Raw genomic sequence first — 21423 nt, forward strand, 5'->3', positions numbered from 1 at the left:
TGACCGAACGCTATAAGACTCTGTGAGCATCAGTCGCATTGGAGAACGAAGGACCCACCGCCCAGATATATTTTCCTCACTGTTAATTCCCACGTTAAGGTTTGCTATGTCTTCATTGGATTTGCTTTGAGGGGGGCAATTACTGAGATTGTGGGTTGCTCGTCCTCACACATGATAGTGGTCACAACTTTGACAGGTGCCATCATCTTGACTATGTCTTCAGCAGTACAGATGTCATTCTCATTAAGAGTGTTCACCTCCTCCACTTTTCTGAGCTCCCTTGACATGAATGTGGCAAAATCCACAGTTTGCTGCTGCAAAAAGCGTTCTAGAATGTCATGAGAGCTGTTCCATCGGGTGGACACATCTTCAATGAGCTTGTGGGAAGGCAAAGCCAGTTGCTGCTGTTTCTCACGTAGGAGTAATTTAACGTTTCCTGGCACAGATATCGTGGCTGGAATTGTGTGGCTTGGTCCGAGCCATTTTGTTTACATCCAGTTTCCAATTCATTTCAATTTTATTTATATAGTGCCAATTCATAACAGAAGTTATCTCATTGCACTTTTCCTATAGAACAGGTCTAGACTATACTCTTTATAATATTATTTACAGAGACCCAACAAATCCCACCATGAGCAAGCACTTGGCGACTGTGGCAAGAAAAAACAAAGAGAGAGAGGTTTTTGAGAGAGAGACAGAGAGGGAGGTTTTGAGGGGGGGGGGGGTGCACAATGCAAATACCACCTACAATTTTAAAATAGTAATAATGAAGTGGTAGTGGTAACATTACTATTAATAAATTAATAATAATAGGAATGACAGTTATAGGAATAATAATGACAGTAATAGTAACAGAACCAATAACAACAACTGCAGTAGCAGTTGTCAAGGAGGAACACAGGGGCAGCAAGTGGCCCACAACCACAGATCCAGTCTCTGCAGCTCTGGAGGTAGAAATAGCTGCTGAAAGCGACAGAAGGAGAGAGGAGAGAAATGAGAAAGCACAGAACTACGGGAGAGAGAAGATGTTGAGTTAGTAACATGCAGTTATGGGATAAAAATGCATACAGATGGAAAGGGAGTCACCCAGCCTCCCTGGTTTTGGCTAACAGGAGCTACCTCTGGTTGGTCCGTACAGGCTACTGGGGGCTGGCTAACTAATTGATTGAGCTAATGACTGAGTTCCCATGGTGCGGAACTGCGTTTCCAATTCACTAAGCCTCGCCTCCAATGCTCCAAATAAACTACATTTATTACATGTACCATTATCACTAAAGGAGGCAGAGGAATAGCTAAACATTTGACACACCGTGCAGGAGAGAGCAGGAAAGTGAGAGGAAGAGAGAGAAGCCATTGCTAGCTGCTAAGCTAAAGAACGGTAGCTAGCAAAAACAAATAGCGTGTGGGATTAGCGAAAAAGTCGTTAAAAGACGGAGAGTGCTATGAGAGTTTGAGCAGAACTAGTGTACGTTTAAACGTACGCAAATATGTGTTACTAGTAACACACAAACACCGGTGACCAGAAATTAGGCCCACTGCAGCACGTCAGCACATCCAACTGGACAAGCAAACTGGAAAACAACCAAAAACAACGTATTTCCAGGGCTGTGTCTAAACACCGGACTTCTTTTTCAGCGCAGACAAAGAACGGACAGCTAGCATACCGTGAGGAGATACTTGCTGAATTTGACAAAAAGATGTGTATTGGATTAGAATCGCATACCCCATCTTTAACTCCCAGCCAGAGAGATGTGGTGTGTTGTGATTGTCATGTAGTAATTGGTTGCAAATGACGTCCAGGCATCGGTTGTTATTGCCACTTGCTCTGCAATTCTTGTTCTCGTCATCTCTAACGTATTTATCATGTCATGAAAGTCATCACTCAACTACACTGTAAGGTGTCCAGAGTGTTATATCTCAACAAATATACGCTGGATTGCCATGGTGTTTTGTACACACACTCATGGTCCCCAGAGGATGACTCTTTACGACTTTGGGAAGCCCCTGTATTTTGCTCTATCACCACCAAGAGGTTGATGTTGGTATTGTTTGAAATGTCTCAACAACTATTTGGTTGAATGGCACGAAATTTGGTAGTAGTACATACATGGTATGGCTGTAGAGTTATTTTAACGATGTCCATGGTCTGGGTCTGATTTTATTGCATCTAACAGAGACACTCCTACAGTACCACCCTGGCATCTGGACTTTCATGAGAAAAGTCAAAATAAAGTATAGGGTTTTTTTAACTGTTATGATTTGTGTAAGTTTAGAGGCTCAACTCATCAGGTATATACCTATATAGAGAATTTAGCCCATAGAGTTGAGTTCATAGACACTGGCAGATGGTTGGGGGTGGGGGTGCACCTTATCTCTTCTCAGCACATACAGTAGATGACACAACCTCATGACATGCTATAAGGTTTTGTGTATAAAGCATAGCAAATATAGTAGGCTCACAGGCAGAAAGTTTTGCTCATTCATCATGCAAATGTATTACTACTGCACAAAATTCATGCAAGTTATTAAACCACACTGAAAGCCCCTGGAAATGTGGTTTCAAATTTAAAGTATTTCTTTATAAAAATATAACATTTATAGACAACAATCAAAGTTAAAGTTCATAAAAAAAACATAATTCGGTATTATTTGTTAAGAGTTTAACACTCAAAAACTCAGCTGATCTGCGGATCAGGACTGTGTGGGTGTGGTTGGATCAGATTTGACTGACAGTGGCTTGGCAAAAAAAGCAAACAACCTAACTGCCATCAGATTCAGATTCAAATATTGCAAAATTCTAATTAGTAGACATAAATACGTAACATCTTTTTTTTCTAACTGAGCCCTGTCCACTTCAAAACAGTGAGAAGACAAAATTACAGACAAAACAGCACAGACAGAAAATATTGTGTTTATCTAAGATCCCATTTTTCACTGCTCAAGCTGATTGACAACATGTTCTCAGGAGCTTTACATGCAGAAGTCAATGTATCTACTGTTGGGATTTACAGTGGTTAAAGGGGGACCGAATTGTGTAGGTGCAATCAATTGATTGTGGCTATCAGAATTATCAAAGATAATCATAAATAATAACTAATGAATAAAGTCTGCGGTGGGCACCACCCTTAAACAAGGGAAAAGGATAGCAAATTAATTGATTCAGTCTCAAAATAATCTACACTATCAGTTTGGAACTCTGATTAATAATTAAATAAGTAAAATTACCATTAATAGCTAGTAGGTTGAAGGATTTGGAGTTCAACATAGAAGAGGTTGGCAAAGTATTCACTCTTGTGCAACATTAAAGAAACCAGCATAATGATACACAAGCATATATTAAAAGATAATAAAAGCAAAAACACATTATGAAGTCTAACAATGCACTAAGCTAAAGAACAAAAGGGTGTGTGTGGCTGTGTGTGATCCAAAATGGCTGTTTGGGTCCAAAATGGCATCAAACAAAAGAAATTGAATTCAAAATGGTGGCTGAGCAGCAGCTGCATGGTTAGACAAAGAAAGGAAATTCAAAATGGCGGGTAGGCCATGTTTGAAAAGAGTGTGGCTCTGTTAAAGGGCCAAATTGAAGTGTATGTGTGAACTGTGTAGGATAAACGGTGCCAGGTTAGTAAACAGGATAGTTGCATGCAAGACCCTGTGTCTGTGTGAACGTCACTAACATCAGCTTAGCATGTGGCTACCACATTCAAACAGGGGGAAGCACATCACATCAATAAAAGTCAATGAACCAAATAAATACAGATACATTCAGAAAAGCAATACAGTCCCTTGTACTCTGCTATGCTATGTTAAACTCAGTTGTATGTTCAGTAATTATACGGTTTGATGGCTCACTGATTAAGAGAACTCAAACTGTTAAGTACTTTTCATTGACCTCCTCTTTAATCCCTTAATGTAATGACTAATACACTGGCTCATTTCTTTAAAAATTTTGTGATCCCACCTCAGATTTTTTGCAAGCTAATCTATAAATGTGTATATATAATAACCTTCAGTGATATAACTCTTTTCAAAAACAAGTTTACAATGTGCTTAACAGACATACAAGCAGAAAATTAACATAATATTCATGAATAAACCATCCTGGCTGGTCAGTTTATGTTGTCCTCACCACCCTAGTAGATAGCATTTATGGTCTGTGCGTGCAAACACAATTATACACACACATTCTTGCTCAATATGTCCCAGTAGCTCGTCACACAGCATCATTGAATTTGTGAATAATGTTGAAAAAACGGTTCCTGCTTTTGAAAAAGACTAATTACAAATTACACATTAAAAGACAGTAATGGGCTCATGTCCTGTTACACAGAGACAAAGATGGAATATGTCCAGCTTTATTGCTTTACACGGGAGTAAACACATTCATCTTCTGTGTCGTCCCTCTGTCTTCTTGATCTGCTGGCCTTGTTCACCCTTACAGCAGCGTAATGGAGATTATCCTCATTTTTGTAATCCTAGCAATGAAATATAAAACAGTAAATAATATGGTACACAACAGAAATTAAAACAAATTCAACAGAAATTGTTATGATATTAAACATATTTAAATGGTAATAGAATTGTTAATCTAGACAGAAAATACCTCTGCATTTGTTGTGGAGGAAGCTGAAAATCTCACGCAAGATTCTGAAAAACAATTTTAAAGCTGTGATTCTATAATGACATGTTCAGTAATTACACACTGTAGATACAAACAGTACCATTTACCTCTACATTGGCCGCTGTTTCTCTTACTCATAATGTACAGTGAGAAAGCCAGTAAAACACTCAGGATGGTGGTGAATGTCAAAGCGCCAATTAAGAAAGACACCAAGACAAGAGAGTCTTTCTCATCTGCAGAGACGAAGACATTACAGAGGAGATTTTTTTTAAACGTTATGTTCATCTTAAGTTTAGTTAGAGAGTAACCATAACTATATATCAGATAAAACAACTTCTTCTGGAAAGTTACTTACACTTAAAGTCCAGCTTGGTCCCGTTTCCAAACAGTATGTGTCCACATGAGGCAACAGCACAGTAGTAGGTCCCAGCATGAGAAAGATTCAGGCTCGTCAGTGGCAAGTTGTAGAAACAGGTGTGTGTTTGTGTGTTGGGTTTCCTCTCACACTGATCATTCCTGCCTCCATGGGTGTACATGAGTCCTGGATGAGATTCTTCAGAGTTTCTGAACCAGTAAACACTGTGTTCTCCATCACAGGTCCCAGTGTGTACTGTACAGTTCAGAGTCACAGAGCCTCCTGGCTGGATGGTCTCAGATGCTGACTGATGGACCGAAGCTTGGATGTTCAAACCTGAACCCTTTACACTGACAATAGTCCCCTCAACTTCAAATTTGACTGAAAAGCTACTTGCACAGTAGTATGTAGCTGAGTCTGAAATGTGTAAATCTGAGATCTTCAGGTGATTTTTACCTTTTTCAATATCCAGTGTGAAGCGTGGATTGTTCTTATATTTATCATAAAAAATGCCCTTAGACATGTCATTGGTAGAGATGGGTCTTGGTTTCTGCTCTGGCCCTTCCTGTAAAGAGCTTGGTTGTTCTTAGCCCAGTCCAGTTTATTGTCCATATGTAGTGTACTTGTAGTCCTCAACAATATCCACACTGACCCCCTGGATAGAAACCAGGGTCACTGATGCCTTGGCCTGTGTGTCCTTAACATTAGCATACAGCAGGTCCAGTGTCCTCTCCTCTCTAGTAGGGCAACTCACATATCCCCATAACTCCTACACCTAGAGGGGGACATCATTGGTTGTAGAATTCCTGTAAGATTCCTGTAGTTTTTGTTAATATATTAGAATACTGTGCATATATCACCATTTATAATTTTAGCTGTTATATAGTTTTTGTGTGTAAAATCGCAGCAGTGAAAACGACTGTGCTGTCAGGCGCACAGAGCGCACTGGAGACACCGTGGCGCGCACACACTCTGCCTTCTTACCTCGACTCACCTGGCACAACTTCACCACCTGCACCTATGGACTGTACAAATTAGCATACGTCTAGAAATAAAGCCAGTGCCAGCTAACGCACAATCGTTACACTCCGTACCCTCATTATCAGTAATCATAATGCAGGCCAAGCATATCAAAACCGACATTAAAAAGATGATTTCCTGGCCCATGATGATGGCTAATAGGCCTATGCCAATTTAGATTCCCTAGAGCCATGCCCTTGGATCTATGTGCTGAACTGGGTCCAGCATTAGACAGACCAACCCGACGGAACCGCACCATCCCAGAAATACAAGTAGGCTACTAACCACTCTGGGGTTTCTGGCAACTGTCTGTTACCAGCGAGAATTAGCCGACAGGTGTGTGTTTCATATGATCAACGATATATAATTTTTAACTTTCTGTCTGAAGCCCCTTTTGGGAATGTTATAATTATGTTCAACTCGCTGCATTTTCTTTTGTTTGTGACCCTGCTGCTGTGGCCATCAAACAATATGTGCTTTCTAACCTCCACCTCACAAGAACCTCGATTTCTGTGGCAGAAAAATTCATTTTTTCGTCTTCCTCTTGGTTGTTGTTGGTATGATTCATCGTAAGCAGGCTCATTTATATAGATCAATATTCATGTAGTGCTTTGAATTGACATTTATGGTTGAATGTGGGTGTGAAGAGGGTGGGATATGAGGCTGATCCACATGTGCACATTTCCAGGTGGACTGTGATTTATAAAGGAAAAGTTGCCTGCAGGTGTGCGTGCGTACAGTTTTATAAATTAGTTTTTGTTTTGTTTTTTGGGTGCACGCCATTTTCAGCGTTTGTGCACAGTACACTTGCAGCAGACCTGCAGTTTTCTGGGAGTTTGTTCTAGATATAAGGTGCATTAATACTGAATGCTGCTTTTCCATGTTTAGTTTTAACTCTGGGGACAGACCAGTCCCCAGAGAGGTCTGGATGGTTCATAATGTAGCACAAGATCAGAAATGTATTTTGGCCCTAAACCATTCAGTGCTTTATATACCAACAGCTGTATTAAAATCACTTATTTGACAGGTAGCCAGTGTAAAGACCTCAGAACTGGAGTGATGTGATCCACTTTTTTGGTCTTAGTGAGGACTAGAGCAGCAGCAAACCTGAACCCTTTACACTGGCAATTCAGTTGTTACAAAAAAGCTACTTGCGCAGTAGTAAGCGGCTGAGTCTGAAATGTGTAAATCTGAGAACTTCAGGTGGTTTTTACCATTTTCACTATCAAATGTGAAGCATGGATTGTCATTTTTTTTTTTTCAAACATGTAGAAGGTAGAGATAAGTCTTGGTTTCTGTCCCAGAGTTTCCTTATACCAGGAATATCTTGTTACCACGTCACCTAACCAACTTTAGCTGATACAAAACCACTCTCTTGACGAACTGATGACGACAGATTAGTCATCTGAGCTGAAGTGACAGGAGAGACAGAGCAAAAACACAATTAATTTAATGTGACAGTAAGTATATTATACTGAATAAATGATTAGAAGTAATGACACTTAGGTGACCATACACTGAAGAGAAGAAACACACAGAAGAAACAAATGGAGGCAAAAAAACACAACTCACCCATTTTCCCCAAGAACAAACATGCCAGACAGAAAACAAACGTTGGAGATGTCATCATGTTCAAATTGCTGACTTGAGTGAAAAGAATCTTGATCTTTTCTCCACTCTTCACAGACAAGACTGTGTTTGACTGGCCAACCTGAAGTGACACTATTTGTCAGAAAAAGGAAACATGATCACATGTTCACTGCCACATATAGTGTGGCATGGTGAGAAGTATATGAAAAAAATAATGGCTCCTCAACTTTGTCAACAATGGCAGTACCTTTTAAAATGACCAACATATAAAAAAACATAGTCATCCTTACTAATGTAAGATCATGCCTTCATGCTGATCTCACTGATGAGCCATACTCACTCTATATGTGAGTTTGGCTCATTGGAATTTGTTAAGAGTTTAACTCTCAAAAACTGTGTGGGTGTGGTTTGATCAGATTTGACTGACAGTGGCTTAGCCAAATAGCAAACAACCCAACTGCCATCAGATTCAGATTCAAATATTGCAAAATTCTAATTAGTAGACAGAAATACGTAACATATTTTTTTTCCAACCTGAGCCCTGTCCACTTCAAACCAGTGAGAAGAGCGCAGACAAAACAGCACAGACAGAAAATATTGTGTTTATCTAAGATCCCATTTTTCACTGCTCAAGCTGATTGACAACATGTTCTCAGGAGCTTTACATGCAGAAGTCAATGTATGTACTGCTGGGATTTACAGTGGTTAAAGGGGGACTGAATTGTGTAGGTGCAATCAATTGATTATGGCTTGATTATCAGAATTATCAAAGATAATCATTAATAATAACTTTAATGAATAAAGTCTGCGGGGGGCACCACCCTTAAACAAGGGAAAAGGATAGCAAATTAATTGATTCAGTCTCATAAAATACACTACACAATCAATTTGGAATTCTGATTAATAATTCAATTAAAGCAAAGACACATTATGAAGTCTAACAATGCACTAAGCTAAAGAACAAAAGGGTGTGTGTGGCTGTGTGTTTGTGATCCAAAATGTCTGTTTGGGTCCAAAATGGCATCAAACAAAAGAAATCTAATTCAAAATGGTGGCTGAGCATCAGCTGCATGGTTAGACAAAGAAAGGAAATTCAAAATGGCGGCTAGGCCATGTTTGAAAAGAGTGTGGCTCTGTTAAAGGGCCAAATTGAAGTGTATGTGTGAACTGTGTAGGATAAACGGTGCCAGGTTAGTAAACAGGATAGTTGCATGCAAGACCCTGTGTCTGTGTGAACGTCACTAACATCAGCTTAGCATGTGGCTACCACATTCAAACAGGGGGAAGCACATCACATCAATAAAAGTCAATGAACCAAATAAATACAGATACATTCAGAAAAGCAACACAGTCCCGTGTACTCTGCTATGCTCTGTTACGCCCAGTTGTATGTTCAGTAGTTATACGGTTCGATGGCTCAGTGATTAAGAGAACTAAAACTGTTAAGTACTTTTCATTAACCTCCTCTTTAATCCCTTAATGTAATGAGTACTGGCTCATTTCTTTAAAAATGTTGTGACCCAACCTCAGATTTTTTGCAGGCTAATCTATAAATGTGTATATATAATAACCTTCAGTGATCGTAGAAAAGGTTTTCTGAGTTCCGGTCCCATTTTTTTCACAATTGAGAATGACTTCCGGATGGGAGCCGAAACATCTTGATTCTGAAAACAGTGTCCAGATGACTACGACTGAAACCTTTTCTACGATAGAACACTCTGGACGAATGAGGGACTACACCGTCTTATTTTGAAGAACCTTCAGTGATATAACACTTTTCAAAAATAAGTTTACAATGTGCTTAACAGACATACAAGCAGAAAATTAACATAATATTCATGAATAAACCATCCTGGCTGGTCAGTTTATGTTGTCCTCACCACCCTAGTAGATAGCATTTATGGTCTGTGCGTGCAAACACAATTATACACACACATTCTTGCTCAATATGTCCCAGTAGCTCGTCACACAGCATCATTGAATTTGTGAATAATGTTGAAAAAATGGTTCCTGCTTTTGAAAAAGACAAATTACAAATTACACTTTAAAAGACAGTAATGGGCTCATGTCCTGTTACACAGAGACAAAGATGGAATATGTCCAGCTTTATTGCTTTACACGGGAGTAAACACATTCATCTTCTGTGTCGTCCCTCTGTCTTCTTGATCTGCTGGCCTTGTTCACCCTTACAGCAGCGTAATGGAGATTATCCTCATTTTTGTAATCCTAGCAATGAAATATAAAACAATAAATCACGATATGGTACACGACCGACATGAAAACAAATTCAACAGAAATTGTTAGGATATAAAATATATTTAAATGGTAATAGAATTGTTAATCTAGACAGAAAATACCTCTGCATTTGTTGCGGAGGAAGCTGAAAATCTCACGCAAGATTCTGAAAAACAATTTTAAAGCTGTGATTCTATAATGACATGTTCAGCAATTACACACTGTAGATACAAACAGTACCATTTACCTCTACATTGGCCGCTGTTTCTCTTACTCATAATGTACAGTGAGAAAGCCAGTAAAACACTCAGGATGGTGGTGAATGTCAAAGCGCCAATCAAGAAATACACCAAGACAAGAGAGTCTTTCTCATCTGCAGAGACGGAGACATTACAGAGGAGATATTTTAAAACGTTGTGTTCATCTTATGTTTAGTTAGAGAGTAACCATAACTATATATCAGATAAAACAACTTCTGCTGGGAATTTACTTACACTTAATGTCCAGCTTGGTCCCGTTTCCAAACAGTATGTGTCCACATGAGGCAACAGCACAGTAGTAGGTCCCAGCATGAGAAAGATTCAGGCTCTTCAATGGCAAGTTGTAGAAACAGGTGTATGTTTGTGTGTTGGGTTTCCTCTCACACTGATCATTCTTGCCTCCATGGGTGTATATGAGTCCTGGATGAGATTCTTCAGAGTTTCTGAACCAGTAAACACTGTGTTCTCCATCACAGGTCCCAGTGTGTACTGTACAGTTCAGAGTCACAGAGCCTCCTGGCTGGATGGTCTCAGATGCTGACTGATGGACCGAAGCTTGGATGTTCAAACCTGAACCCTTTACACTGACAATAGTCCCCTCAACTTCAAATTTGACTGAAAAGCTACTTGCACAGTAGTATGTAGCTGAGTCTGAAATGTGTAAATCTGAGATCTTCAGGTGATTTTTACCTTTTTCAATATCCAATGTGAAGCGTGGATTGTTCTTGAATTCATCATAAAAAAAAGCCTTTTTTTTAGACATGTCATTGGTAGAGATGAGTCTTGGTTTCTGTCCCAGAGTTTGCTTATACCAATAAAATATTACGTCTTCTATGTCATCTTCATAGAAACATCGCAAAGTTACGCTGTCACCAACATTAGCTGATACAAAACCACTCTCTTGACGAACTGATGAGGACAGATTAGTCATCTGAGCTGAAGTGACAGGAGAGACAGAGCAAATACACAATTAATTTAATGTGACAGTAAGTATGTTATACTGAATAAATTATTAGAAGCAATGACACTTAGGTGACCATACACTCTAAAAGATACAAATGGAGGCAAAAAAACACAACTCACCCATTTTCCCCAAGAACAAACATGCCAGATAAAAAACAAACGTTGGAGTTATTATCATGTTTGAATTGCTGACTTGAGTGAAAAGAATCTTGATCTTTTCTCCACTCTTCACAGACAAGACTGTGTTTGATTGGCCAACCTGAAGTCACACTATATGTCCTATTAAGGAAACATGATCACATGCTCACTGCCACATATAGTGTCAATTTCAGTTCTTTAGAAGACTCACTTGGTGAGATGTATATGACAAACATAAAGGCTCCTTGACTTGACATTAGATTTTAAATCACCTAAATATAAACAACTATACATCCACAGCCATTTAACACCATATTGATCTTACTGATGGGCCATTTTCACACGGAAACTATTAAAATGTATTGCTGAGTGTGTGACACGCAGTCACCATGTTTACTGCAGCTACTGATAGGTGTAGTCTGTTTGTGTAAAGACAATGATGAAAGCTTGGTTTTATGAAAATGTTAAATGTGCTTTGACAGGTTGTACATCTTCCGCTGTGAACTGAATTCAGTTCAGCACTTTCTTACTTTATAATTGTGGAAGCCCTCAGTACTGTAGCTAATGGCACCAGAAACACAGAAGTCTATTGCAACCTATTGGCACAGAGATAGCAGAAATCATTGCACTTTATGTTTTCTCTTTGAAAAAGCTTGTTTAATGAAATTACTGAGAGGTGAGGCCTTACATGAATCATTCTGAGGTAAAATCATATTTACAAAACTGTTTATGTTTCAGGAAAAGCAAAATGACACTTTTAGAGAGACGCTAAAGTGGTCACGTCTTATTTTGCAGAGAGAAAGATGTCCAGCTCTATTGCTTTACACTAAAGTACACACATTCACTCCAGGTGTCGTCTGTCTGCCTTCTTGATCTGTTGATCTTTATGTCTGTTAAAGCAATGTAATAGTCTTCTTTTTGGTAACCCTGGACATGAGAAACAGTACTTTACAATGAGGCACATGGCAGAAATATAAACATTGTGCATTGAAACTATTGTGCTATAAAAATGTGTTTGAGTGGTTATACAGTAGCTCATCTAAGAAGATAATACCTTTCTATTTGTTTTGGAGGAATCTGCATGTCTTGCCTGAGACTCTGAAAAACAGAACGAAACCATTACTACGATGCCATGTTCAGCGAATACATGCTATAGACAGAAACAGTACCACTAACCTGTCCAAAGGCAGCTGTTTCTCTTGTTCATCATGCGCACTAAGAAAGCCAGTAAAACACTCAGGATGGTGGTGAATGCAAAAGCCCCATGCCAGAAATACACCAACACAAGAGACTCTTCCTCATCTGCAGAGAGACAGAAACTAGGAGACATTTGCAGCAGTGTTTTTTACTCTGCGATCATATTTTGTTTGTTTGATTAGGAATTATTCATAACTATTTATCAGATAAAACAACTTCTGCTAGAAAGTTACTTACGCTCAAAGTCCAGCTTGGTCCCGTTTCCAAACAGTATGTGTCCACATGAGGCAACAGCACAGTAGTAGGTCCCAGCATGAGAAAGATTCAGGCTCTTTGTAGAAACAGGTGTGTGTTTGTGTGTTGGGTTTCCTCTCACACTGATCATTCCTGCCTCCATGGGTGTACATGGAGGCAGGTATGCTCCGTAACTTTGACAACAATGGCATTACCTTTTAAACTGACCAAATTATAAATAAACATAGTCATCATCACTAATGTAAGATCATGCCTTCATGCTGATCTCACTGATGAGCCATACTCACTCTATATACTCTCTTTTTTCTTTCTCCAAATCTACAGAAACAAAATAGGTGTTAGTTGTGTCGGTGGTCTTACCATCAGCTCTTGGAAATATCATAAATAGCTTATTTCCTCCTATGTAGTTTTTTATGCTTGTATTGTCCTTTATTTCCAGGTTCAAGCGCTTAGTTAAAAACAGTTGCAATGTTTTTTGTCACACAGAGAAAACTGTCCAAATATACAATATTGTTACGGTGGCCCGGAGAGCTCAATGCACTGCAGCTTAAGAAAACACATGCAAATAGGCAAAACACAAGCAAATTAAGAAAACATCTTCACCAACTTCACCACACATGAGCAGCATTTAGTTTGTCAGTTTAGTTCAATAATTTAAGTGTCTCCCACAAACAGTTTCCATTGTCATGTGTGCTACATGCAGCACGTTACTGTATTTGGTTGTGTTTTGTCTATTTGCATGTGTTTTCTTAAGTTGCAGTGCGTTGAGCCCTCAGGGCCACCGTTTACTGCTCTACCTCAGGTGTCCTGTTTTTTGTGTGATTGACAGGTGATTTGTGTGGTTACATAATTAGAGTTGAGAGAAGTCAACTCGCTGACTCCCGTGCAGTGCCATGACTGTTACAGAAGAAGGCGGTCCATTTGGCTGGAATTGTGACCCTAAAAATATACTGTATGTATGCAGTGTGAAACAAGAAGTGCAGTTTTGCATGAAGTTTTGTACACACACTCACGGTCCCCAGAGGATGACTCCTAACGACTTTGGCGAGCCCCTGTATTTTGCTCTATCACCACCAAGAGGTTGATGTTGGTATTGTTTGAAATGTCTCAACAACTGTTGGGTTGATTGGCATTAAATTTGGTAGTAGTATATACATGGTATGGCTGTAGAGTCATTTTAACGATGTCCATGGTCTGCGTTTGATTTTTTTGCATCTAACAGAGACACTCCTACAGTACCACCCTGGCATCTGGACTTTCATGAGAAAAGTCAAAATAAAGTATAGGGATTTTTAACTGTTATGATTTGTGTAAGTTTAGAGGCTCAACTCATCAGATATATACCTATATAGAGAATTTAGCTCATAGAGTTGAGTTCATAGACACTGACAGATGGTTGGGAGTGCGGGTGCACCTTATCTCTTCTCAGCACATACAGTAGATGACACCACCTCATGACATGCTAGAAGGTTTTGTGTATAAAGCATAGCAAATATAGTAGGCTCACAGGCAGAAAGTTTTGCTCCTTCATCATGCAAATGTATTACTACTGCCCAAAATTCATGCAAGTTATTAAACCACACTCTGCCCCTGGAAATGTGGTTTCAAATTTAAAGTATTTCTTTATAAAAATGTAACATTTATAGACAACAATCAAAGTTAAAGTTCATACAAAAACATAATTCGGTATTATTTGTTAAGAGTTTAACACTCAAAAACTCAGCTGATCTGCGGATCAGGACTGTGTGGGTGTGGTTGGATCAGATTTGACTGACAGTGGCTTGGCAAAAAAAGCAAACAACCCAACTGCAATCAGATTCAAATATTGCAAAATTTCTATTGGTGGACAGAAATACTTAACTTTTTTTCTTTTTTTTTTAACAACAGAGCCCTGTCCACTTCAAACCAGTGAGAAGAGCGCAGACAAAACAGCACAGACAGAGAATTTTGTTTTTCTAAGATCCCATTTTTCATAGCAGGAAGCTCATTGACAACATGTTCTCAGGAGCTTTTAATGCAAAAGTCAAAGTATGTACTGTAATATTCGGTTGGTCTAAAACGCAGTACATGTGGACTCGAGATTACAAAGGTGACTGTCTTGAAGGTTGTTTGGCCTCTGAGACGATATTAAAGCTTTGCTTGCCTTAAAGACTAATCGTTCAAGCTTCCCATATGTTATGAAGGTCATGTTTCCGCTTTGTAGTACTATACCTGCTCTTTCTCCCTAGTCACAAGAAAGAATACTGATAATATGACCTAATATGGGCTTGCTTACAAAGACAAATAAGCCTTTATTAGTCTTGGTACACACAAACAAATCAGAATCAGAAAAACTTTATTGATCACCATGAGGAAACTTTTTACAAAACATGTACAGTTCTACTGCTTTATACTTGAGTATACACATTCAGTCTTGGTGTTGTTCTTTTGTCTTCTGGATCTGTTGACCTTGTGTTCCCTTAAAGCTGCGTAATGAATGTTTTCTTCATTTTGGTCACCCTGATAATAAAATATTAAACAATAAATCACAAGATAGAAAAGAAGAGAGAAATTAAAACTGTATCCAAAAAACGGTTGCACTGTGAAAATGTTTGAATGGTAACACGATAGTTTATCTAAACCAAAAATACCTCTGCATTTGTTGGGGAGGGAGCTGAAAATCTTGCTTGAGACTCTGAAAAAGAATGAAAAGTGCCCTTACTATAATATCATGTTTAGTGAGTACACACCGTCAACTACAAAGAATAGCAGTTACAGTACCTGTACATTTGTAGTTGTTTCTCGTGTTGATTACACACATTGAGAAGGCCAGTAAAACACTCAGGATGGTGGTGAATGCCAAAGCCACACTCAAGAAATACACCATGACAAGAGAGTCCCCCTTATCTGTAGAGAGACAGACACCAGGAGACATTACAAAGCTTGAGTTTTAATAGAGCATATTATACTTAAGACAACCCCTGCTAGAAAGTTACTTACGTTCAAAGTCCAGCTTGGTCCCGTTTCCAAACAGTATGTGTCCACATGCGGCAACAGCACAGTAGTAGGTCCCAGCATGAGAAAGATTCAGACTCGTCAGTGGCAAGTTGTAGAAACAGGTGTGTGTTTGTGTGTTGGGTTTCCTCTCACACTGATCATTCCTGCCTCCATGGGTGTACATGAGTCCTGGATGAGATTCTTCAGAGTTCCTGAACCAGTAAACGCTGTGTTCTCCATCACAGGTCCCAGTGTGTACTGTACAGTTCAGAGTCACAGAGCCTCCTGGCTGGATGGTCTCAGATGCTGACTGATGGACCGAAGCTTGGATGTTCAAACCTGAACCCTTTACACTGACAGTAGTGCCCTCCTCAAATTTGAATTTGTACAATTGACTACTCGCACAGTAGTATGTAGCTGAGTCTGAAACGTGCAGATATGTTATCTTCAGGTGATTTTTACCTTTTTCAGTATCCAGTGCGAAGCGTGGATTGCTGTTGAATTCATCATAAAAAGTTCCATTTCTTTCGTACTTATAGAAGGTAGAGATGAGTCTTGGTTTCTGTCCCAGAGTTTGTTTGTACCAGTAAAATCTTGCTGCAACATCACCTTCATAGAAACATCGCAAAGTCAAGTTGTCCCCTGTTTTGACCGATACAAAACCACTCTCTTGACGAACAAATTTCAGATTAGTCATCTGAGCTGAAGTGATAGAAGAGACAAAGTAAATGCACTATATGAACATATGAAAAACAAAGAAATATCAGAAGCAATGTCATGAGGAGTGGCCATACACTTTTAAAAATCCAAACTGCAGTCACATCAAAAAAACTCACCCATTTTTCCCAAGAATAAACATGTCAGATAGAAGACGAACTTAGGAGATGTCATCATGTTCAAATTGTCGTGCTGAATGAAAAGAATCTCAATCTTTTCTCCTCTCTTCAGAGACAAGACTGTGTTTGATTGGCCAACCAGAAGTGACACTGTACGTCCTATTTAGGAAACTTGATCACATGTTCACTGCCACTGTAGTAAAAATTCATGGTGTGTTTGGTTACAGTCTTAAGGAGATAAGATATTGATTCATAAATCATTATGTGGTTTCATGATAATGTTAACACTAATAACTACATACAGTGGAGTTCAGTCATGATAAACCTTTGGCAATGAACTGATCATTATTAGATTATTATAATTATTTTGAAACTATCTGTCAAATACACTAAGAATACAACAGGTCAATGATTATTTGCTAGATTTTGTGAATACAAATTGAATGAATACAATAAATACACCTTATCACTATTATTTTGAACAATTCATCAACGATAATCGTCCAATGCTATTGACCATGTTATCCAGAATGTCATCTGTGTTGCTGTAAAGGGTCAGAATTTAATAATACATAAAATATTGAGAATGACTTCCGGATGGGAGCCGAAACGTCTTGATTCTGAAAACAGTGTCCAGATGACTACGACTGAAACCTTTTCTACGATAGAACACTCCTGGACGAATGAGGGACTACACCGTCTCATAAAATATGTGCTTTGTAAATTATATGTCCTGTGTTCTCTTTTGAGAAAATACCTAGACTGTTCAAAGTGCTAAAGCAGACCTGCAAATGTTAATATGATTAGGCTTAAAGGAGCAGTGTGTAAGATTTACAGGGCTCTATTTGCAGAATATGGGGTTAATATTCATAAGTATGTTTTCATTAGTGTATAATCACCTAAAAATAAGAATTGTTTTCATTACCTTAGAATAAGCCCTTTATATCTACAGAGGGAGCGGGTCCTCTTCCACAGAGGTTTCTACAGGTTTCTTCATGTTTCTACAGTAGCCCAGAATGGACAAACCAAACAATGGCTCTAGATAGGGCCTTTCACGTTTTTTTCCAAGAGTTTCGTGGTAGTTTCTCCTGCACACTGCTCCTTTAAATGCTAATGGAGTGGTCCTCATTCTTCAATACCACCACTGACAAGATGCTGTCTGTCTTTGGCTTGTAAGCCACAGTTCTGCCACAAGTTTGTTTACAATGTGTCTTGTTGGCCCTGCCAGTTCAACTGTCAATCAAACCTGCCCACTCAGGGGGCCTGCAAGCTAAAAGAAGAATTGTTGATGGATCTCCAAAGACATTTTCTTCAATAATAATAAAATAATAATAATAAGAGCTAAATACTAAGGGTGCTCCGATCAATCTGCCACAATCATAATGAGCCGATATTCGTACTAAAAAGTTTGATCGGTGGTCTCTATTAAGGCCGATCAGATGACGGACAGCAAGTGAGTGTTTGCAGAGAAACACAAAAAGAGAGAGAGAGAAACGTTAACTGGTAGAAGACGCAGACATGGTGAATATTTTACAAGCATGGACCAGGTCAAGCAACAGTGAACACACCTGATGGTGCAGATGTAATTTGGTACCACGTTGGTTTCGATCGTTTCGATAGGCTACGTCATTAACAACAAGCCTCCTCACCTGCTGTTGTGAAAACGGAATCGCGGGTGAAAAAATCCAAAATGCGAGTTGTGTTTTTTTTTTTGGGCGACTTTATAAAACATATTGGTGACCAAGAAAGTGAACAGAGCAGACACATAAAGGGAGAAACAGAAGGGGGGGGTAAGCTGGTGTGTGTGCAGTAAGAGACAGAGAGACAGAAGTGTAGGTGTGTGCGTGTGTGTGTGTGTGGGGGGGGGGGGAAAGAGAAGTGAAGGGAAAAGCAAGCAATTAAAGTAGTTTGTGAGTAAACACTAAAATAATAATCATTATGTGGGAAGCTGTATATCTGTTAAGCTCTAAGCTGCACCCGATAAAGCGTAGGCTGCTATGGTTTAAGTTGTGTCTCTAAGAGAGACAGTGGAATATATTGCACATGTTGCCTGCCAATTAATAAACAGTTGTCAATTCATGATACTTTCTCATCTCTTAATTTTGATACTTAATATACAACGTTGTTAAGAATAGTTCAATAAATAAATAATGCAACACAATATATAGAAGGCTTCAAACAGACACTGCTGCTTCCAGTGATCGGTGATCCGCCCCAAAAATCCTGATCGGAGCACCCTTACTAAATGCTAACATTAGCATGCAAACATGCTCACAGTGACAAAGCTAGCATGCTGATACAACCATATTGCCCATCTTAGTTTAGCTTGCCAACATTTGCTAATTAATACCAAACACAAAGTACTAATAAAGTGAACATAGATGTTAAGATATTTCACTGGATAAGTGACCTGCTGTTGGTGTTAGCAGAAAAGTCAGGGAATCACCAAAGTAAATTAGAATCCATCCTCTAGGCACCATGAATATCTATACCAAAAGTCAAAGTAATCCATCTAATGCTGTGGGCACCACAAACTAAATTTTCTTCACTTTCACTACACTGGCGAGGCAGCAGAGATCTAGTAAAACCAAAATCTACCACTAAGGTGTAATTGCCATGGTTTGGGGGTTTTGTCCTGTTATTTCCTGTGTTATTTTGTAATCATTTTTTTTCTTGTGTCGGTTAGTTTTGCTTCCTGTCGTTTTTGCTTCCTGTCGTTGATTGCTTTGAGTGTTTTCACCTGTGTCATTGGTTTCACCTGTGTCGCGTAGTCTCCCTCACCTAACTGTATTTAAGTCTGTGTAATTTTAACATAATTCTTTTTTTTTTTCATAATTGTGTAGATTTTATATTTTACATACCAAAGTTTTTTGAGATATCTGTTCTCATGGATGAGTTTTTTTTCTATCAAATTATTTTACCCTCTTCTCAAGTTTAATGTTATTATCTGCATTCTCTCTTTGTAAATTGTATTTTCTGCATTTGATATAGCACCTCGTCTTATTCCATCTCTTGTTTTTGTACCTGTTGTAAGTTTTGTAGTATTTCAACTAAGTGTTGTAACGATACTGATACCGATGCTTTAAAATGGTCTTAAATCTTGTGTGGTTTCCCTCTTTGTCTAGCTCACTGAGCCTGGGCTGTGACAATGGAGTTAGCAGGCACTATAAGGATTTGAAAGAAAACTAAGTAACATTGAGGAGACATCCTGTTACTACACAGACAGAAACAACAAAAACAGCAGGGGCTAAATATGCATGTGAGCAAAGGCTAAAGAGATCACATCTTTTGAACCCTGACCAAAAAGAATATATAAAAGGAGATTTAAATCTCTCTCTCTCTATATGTATATATATATATATATATAAATAAAATAGTAATCAACATTACACCTTGAAAAAAAATACATTTTCATCTTACTCACAAAGTACAAATGAAACATCCAGTCTACTGCTTTATGCTGGAATACACGCATTCATTCTTAGTGTTGTTCCTCTGTCTTCTTGTTCCTTTGGCCTTGATTTCCCTTAAAGCAACATAATGTAGGTCGTCTTGGTAACCCTGTTGACCAAATATAAATCACAATAGTGGACCTGTCAGAAGTGATGTGTTTTACAATAAAAATGTGTTTCAATTGTAATTCAACAGTTGGTCAAAACAGACTCACCTCTTCATTTGCAGAAAATCTTGCTTGAGGCTCTGTCCAGAAAACACAGGAAATGGTATTTAATTTAAAAGCCATGCTTTCTAAATATACAAACAGCACTACTCACCTGTAGATTGGGAGCTGTTGATCTTGTACATTGAGAAAGCCAGTAAAACAACCAGGATGGTGGTGAATGCCAAAGCGCCACTCAACATATACACAAAGACAAGAGAGTCCACCTCATCTGCAGAGATACAGGAGACATTACAGAGCTTTCAGCTTTTATTCTTCTGTTTATATCGAAGATGAGGTGTAACAGAATCACATTTTATCAGATGAGACGATCTCTGCTAGAAAGTTACTTACGCTTAAAGTCCAGCTTGGTCCCGTTTCCAAACAGTATGTGTCCACATGAAGCAACAGCACAGTAGTAGGTCCCAGCATGAGAAAGATTCAGACTCGTCAGTGGCAAGTTGTAGAAACAGGTGTGTGTTTGTGTGTTGGGTTTCCTCTCACACTGATCATTCTTGCCTCCATGGGTGTACATGAGTCCTGGATGAGATTCTTCAGAGTTCCTGAACCAGTAAACGCTGTGTTCTCCATCACAGGTCCCAGTGTGTACTGTACAGTTCAGAGTCACAGAGCCTCCTGGCTGGATGGTCTCAGATGCTGACTGATGGACCGAAGCTTGGATGTTCAAACCTGAACCCTTTACACTGACAGTAATGCCCTCTGAAAACTCAAAAATAAACGTATAGCTACTTGCGCAGTAGTATGTAGCTGAGTCTGAAATATTTAAATCTGAGATCTTCAAGTGGTTTTTACCATTTTCAGTATCCAGTGTGAAGCGTGGATTTTTCTTGAATTCACCATGAAAAGAGCCATTTCTTTCATACTTATAGAAGGTAGAGATGAGGTTCGGTTTCTGTCCCAGAGTTTGTTTATACCAGTAAAGCCTTGCAGCATCACCATCATAAAAACATCGCAAAGTTACCTTGTCTCCAACATTAGCTGATACAAAACCACTCTCTTGGTGCACAGATGAGGACAATTTCAGTTCAGTTGTCCAAGCTGAAGTGAAATGAGAGACAAACCAAATGCAAATTGCTAATTGATTTCTTGAATTGAAAATATATTACAATCAACACACAATGATTTGAAGCAATTTCATGAGAACCATACACGCTAAAAGATACAAATTTGAACCACAAAAACACAACTCACCCGTTTTCCCCAAGAACAAACATGTGAGATAGAATGCAAACATCGTAGATGTCGTGTTCAAACTGCTGTGTTGAATGAAAAACATCTCGATGCTCTCTCCACTCTTA

At 38.9% G+C, this 21423-nt stretch overlaps 3 protein-coding genes and 1 pseudogene across 4 annotated transcripts; all 4 read right to left on the minus strand.

Annotated features, from left to right (window-relative positions):
* Positions 1–3524: 3524 nt before the first annotated feature.
* On the minus strand, positions 3525–7642 carry LOC122869848 (annotated as a pseudogene).
* A 1642-nt stretch (positions 7643–9284) lies between these two features.
* LOC122869842 lies at positions 9285–11258 on the minus strand. 2 transcript variants are annotated; one of them, XM_044183185.1, is made up of 5 exons: positions 11165–11258; positions 10316–11017; positions 10069–10194; positions 9944–9987; positions 9285–9812 (listed from the first exon to the last, which is right to left on the minus strand). In XM_044183185.1, exons 1-5 carry the CDS (start codon positions 11220–11222, stop codon positions 9693–9695), a joined length of 1050 nt encoding a protein of 349 aa, XP_044039120.1. In that variant the 5' UTR covers positions 11223–11258; the 3' UTR covers positions 9285–9692. The 2 variants fall into 2 exon arrangements, with proteins under 2 accessions (XP_044039120.1, XP_044039121.1); XM_044183186.1 differs by lacking the exon at positions 9944–9987 and having other exon boundaries at positions 9687–9812.
* A 3706-nt stretch (positions 11259–14964) lies between these two features.
* On the minus strand, positions 14965–16539 carry LOC122869844. Its single transcript, XM_044183188.1, has 5 exons — positions 16447–16539; positions 15614–16312; positions 15395–15520; positions 15265–15308; positions 14965–15133 (listed from the first exon to the last, which is right to left on the minus strand). The coding sequence occupies exons 1-5, from the start codon at positions 16502–16504 to the stop codon at positions 15014–15016; spliced, it is 1047 nt and encodes a 348-aa protein (XP_044039123.1). The 5' UTR covers positions 16505–16539; the 3' UTR covers positions 14965–15013.
* On the minus strand, positions 16506–21375 carry LOC122869847. The gene is made up of 6 exons (XM_044183190.1): positions 21317–21375; positions 20459–21163; positions 20220–20336; positions 20114–20145; positions 19871–20007; positions 16506–16639 (listed from the first exon to the last, which is right to left on the minus strand). The coding sequence occupies exons 1-5, from the start codon at positions 21357–21359 to the stop codon at positions 19894–19896; spliced, it is 1011 nt and encodes a 336-aa protein (XP_044039125.1). The 5' UTR covers positions 21360–21375; the 3' UTR covers positions 16506–16639; positions 19871–19893.
* Between the last annotated feature and the right edge of the window lie 48 nt (positions 21376–21423).

Source organism: Siniperca chuatsi, linkage group LG22 (assembly GCF_020085105.1).
Source record: "Siniperca chuatsi isolate FFG_IHB_CAS linkage group LG22, ASM2008510v1, whole genome shotgun sequence".
Taxonomy (NCBI): Eukaryota; Metazoa; Chordata; class Actinopteri; order Centrarchiformes; family Sinipercidae; genus Siniperca; species Siniperca chuatsi.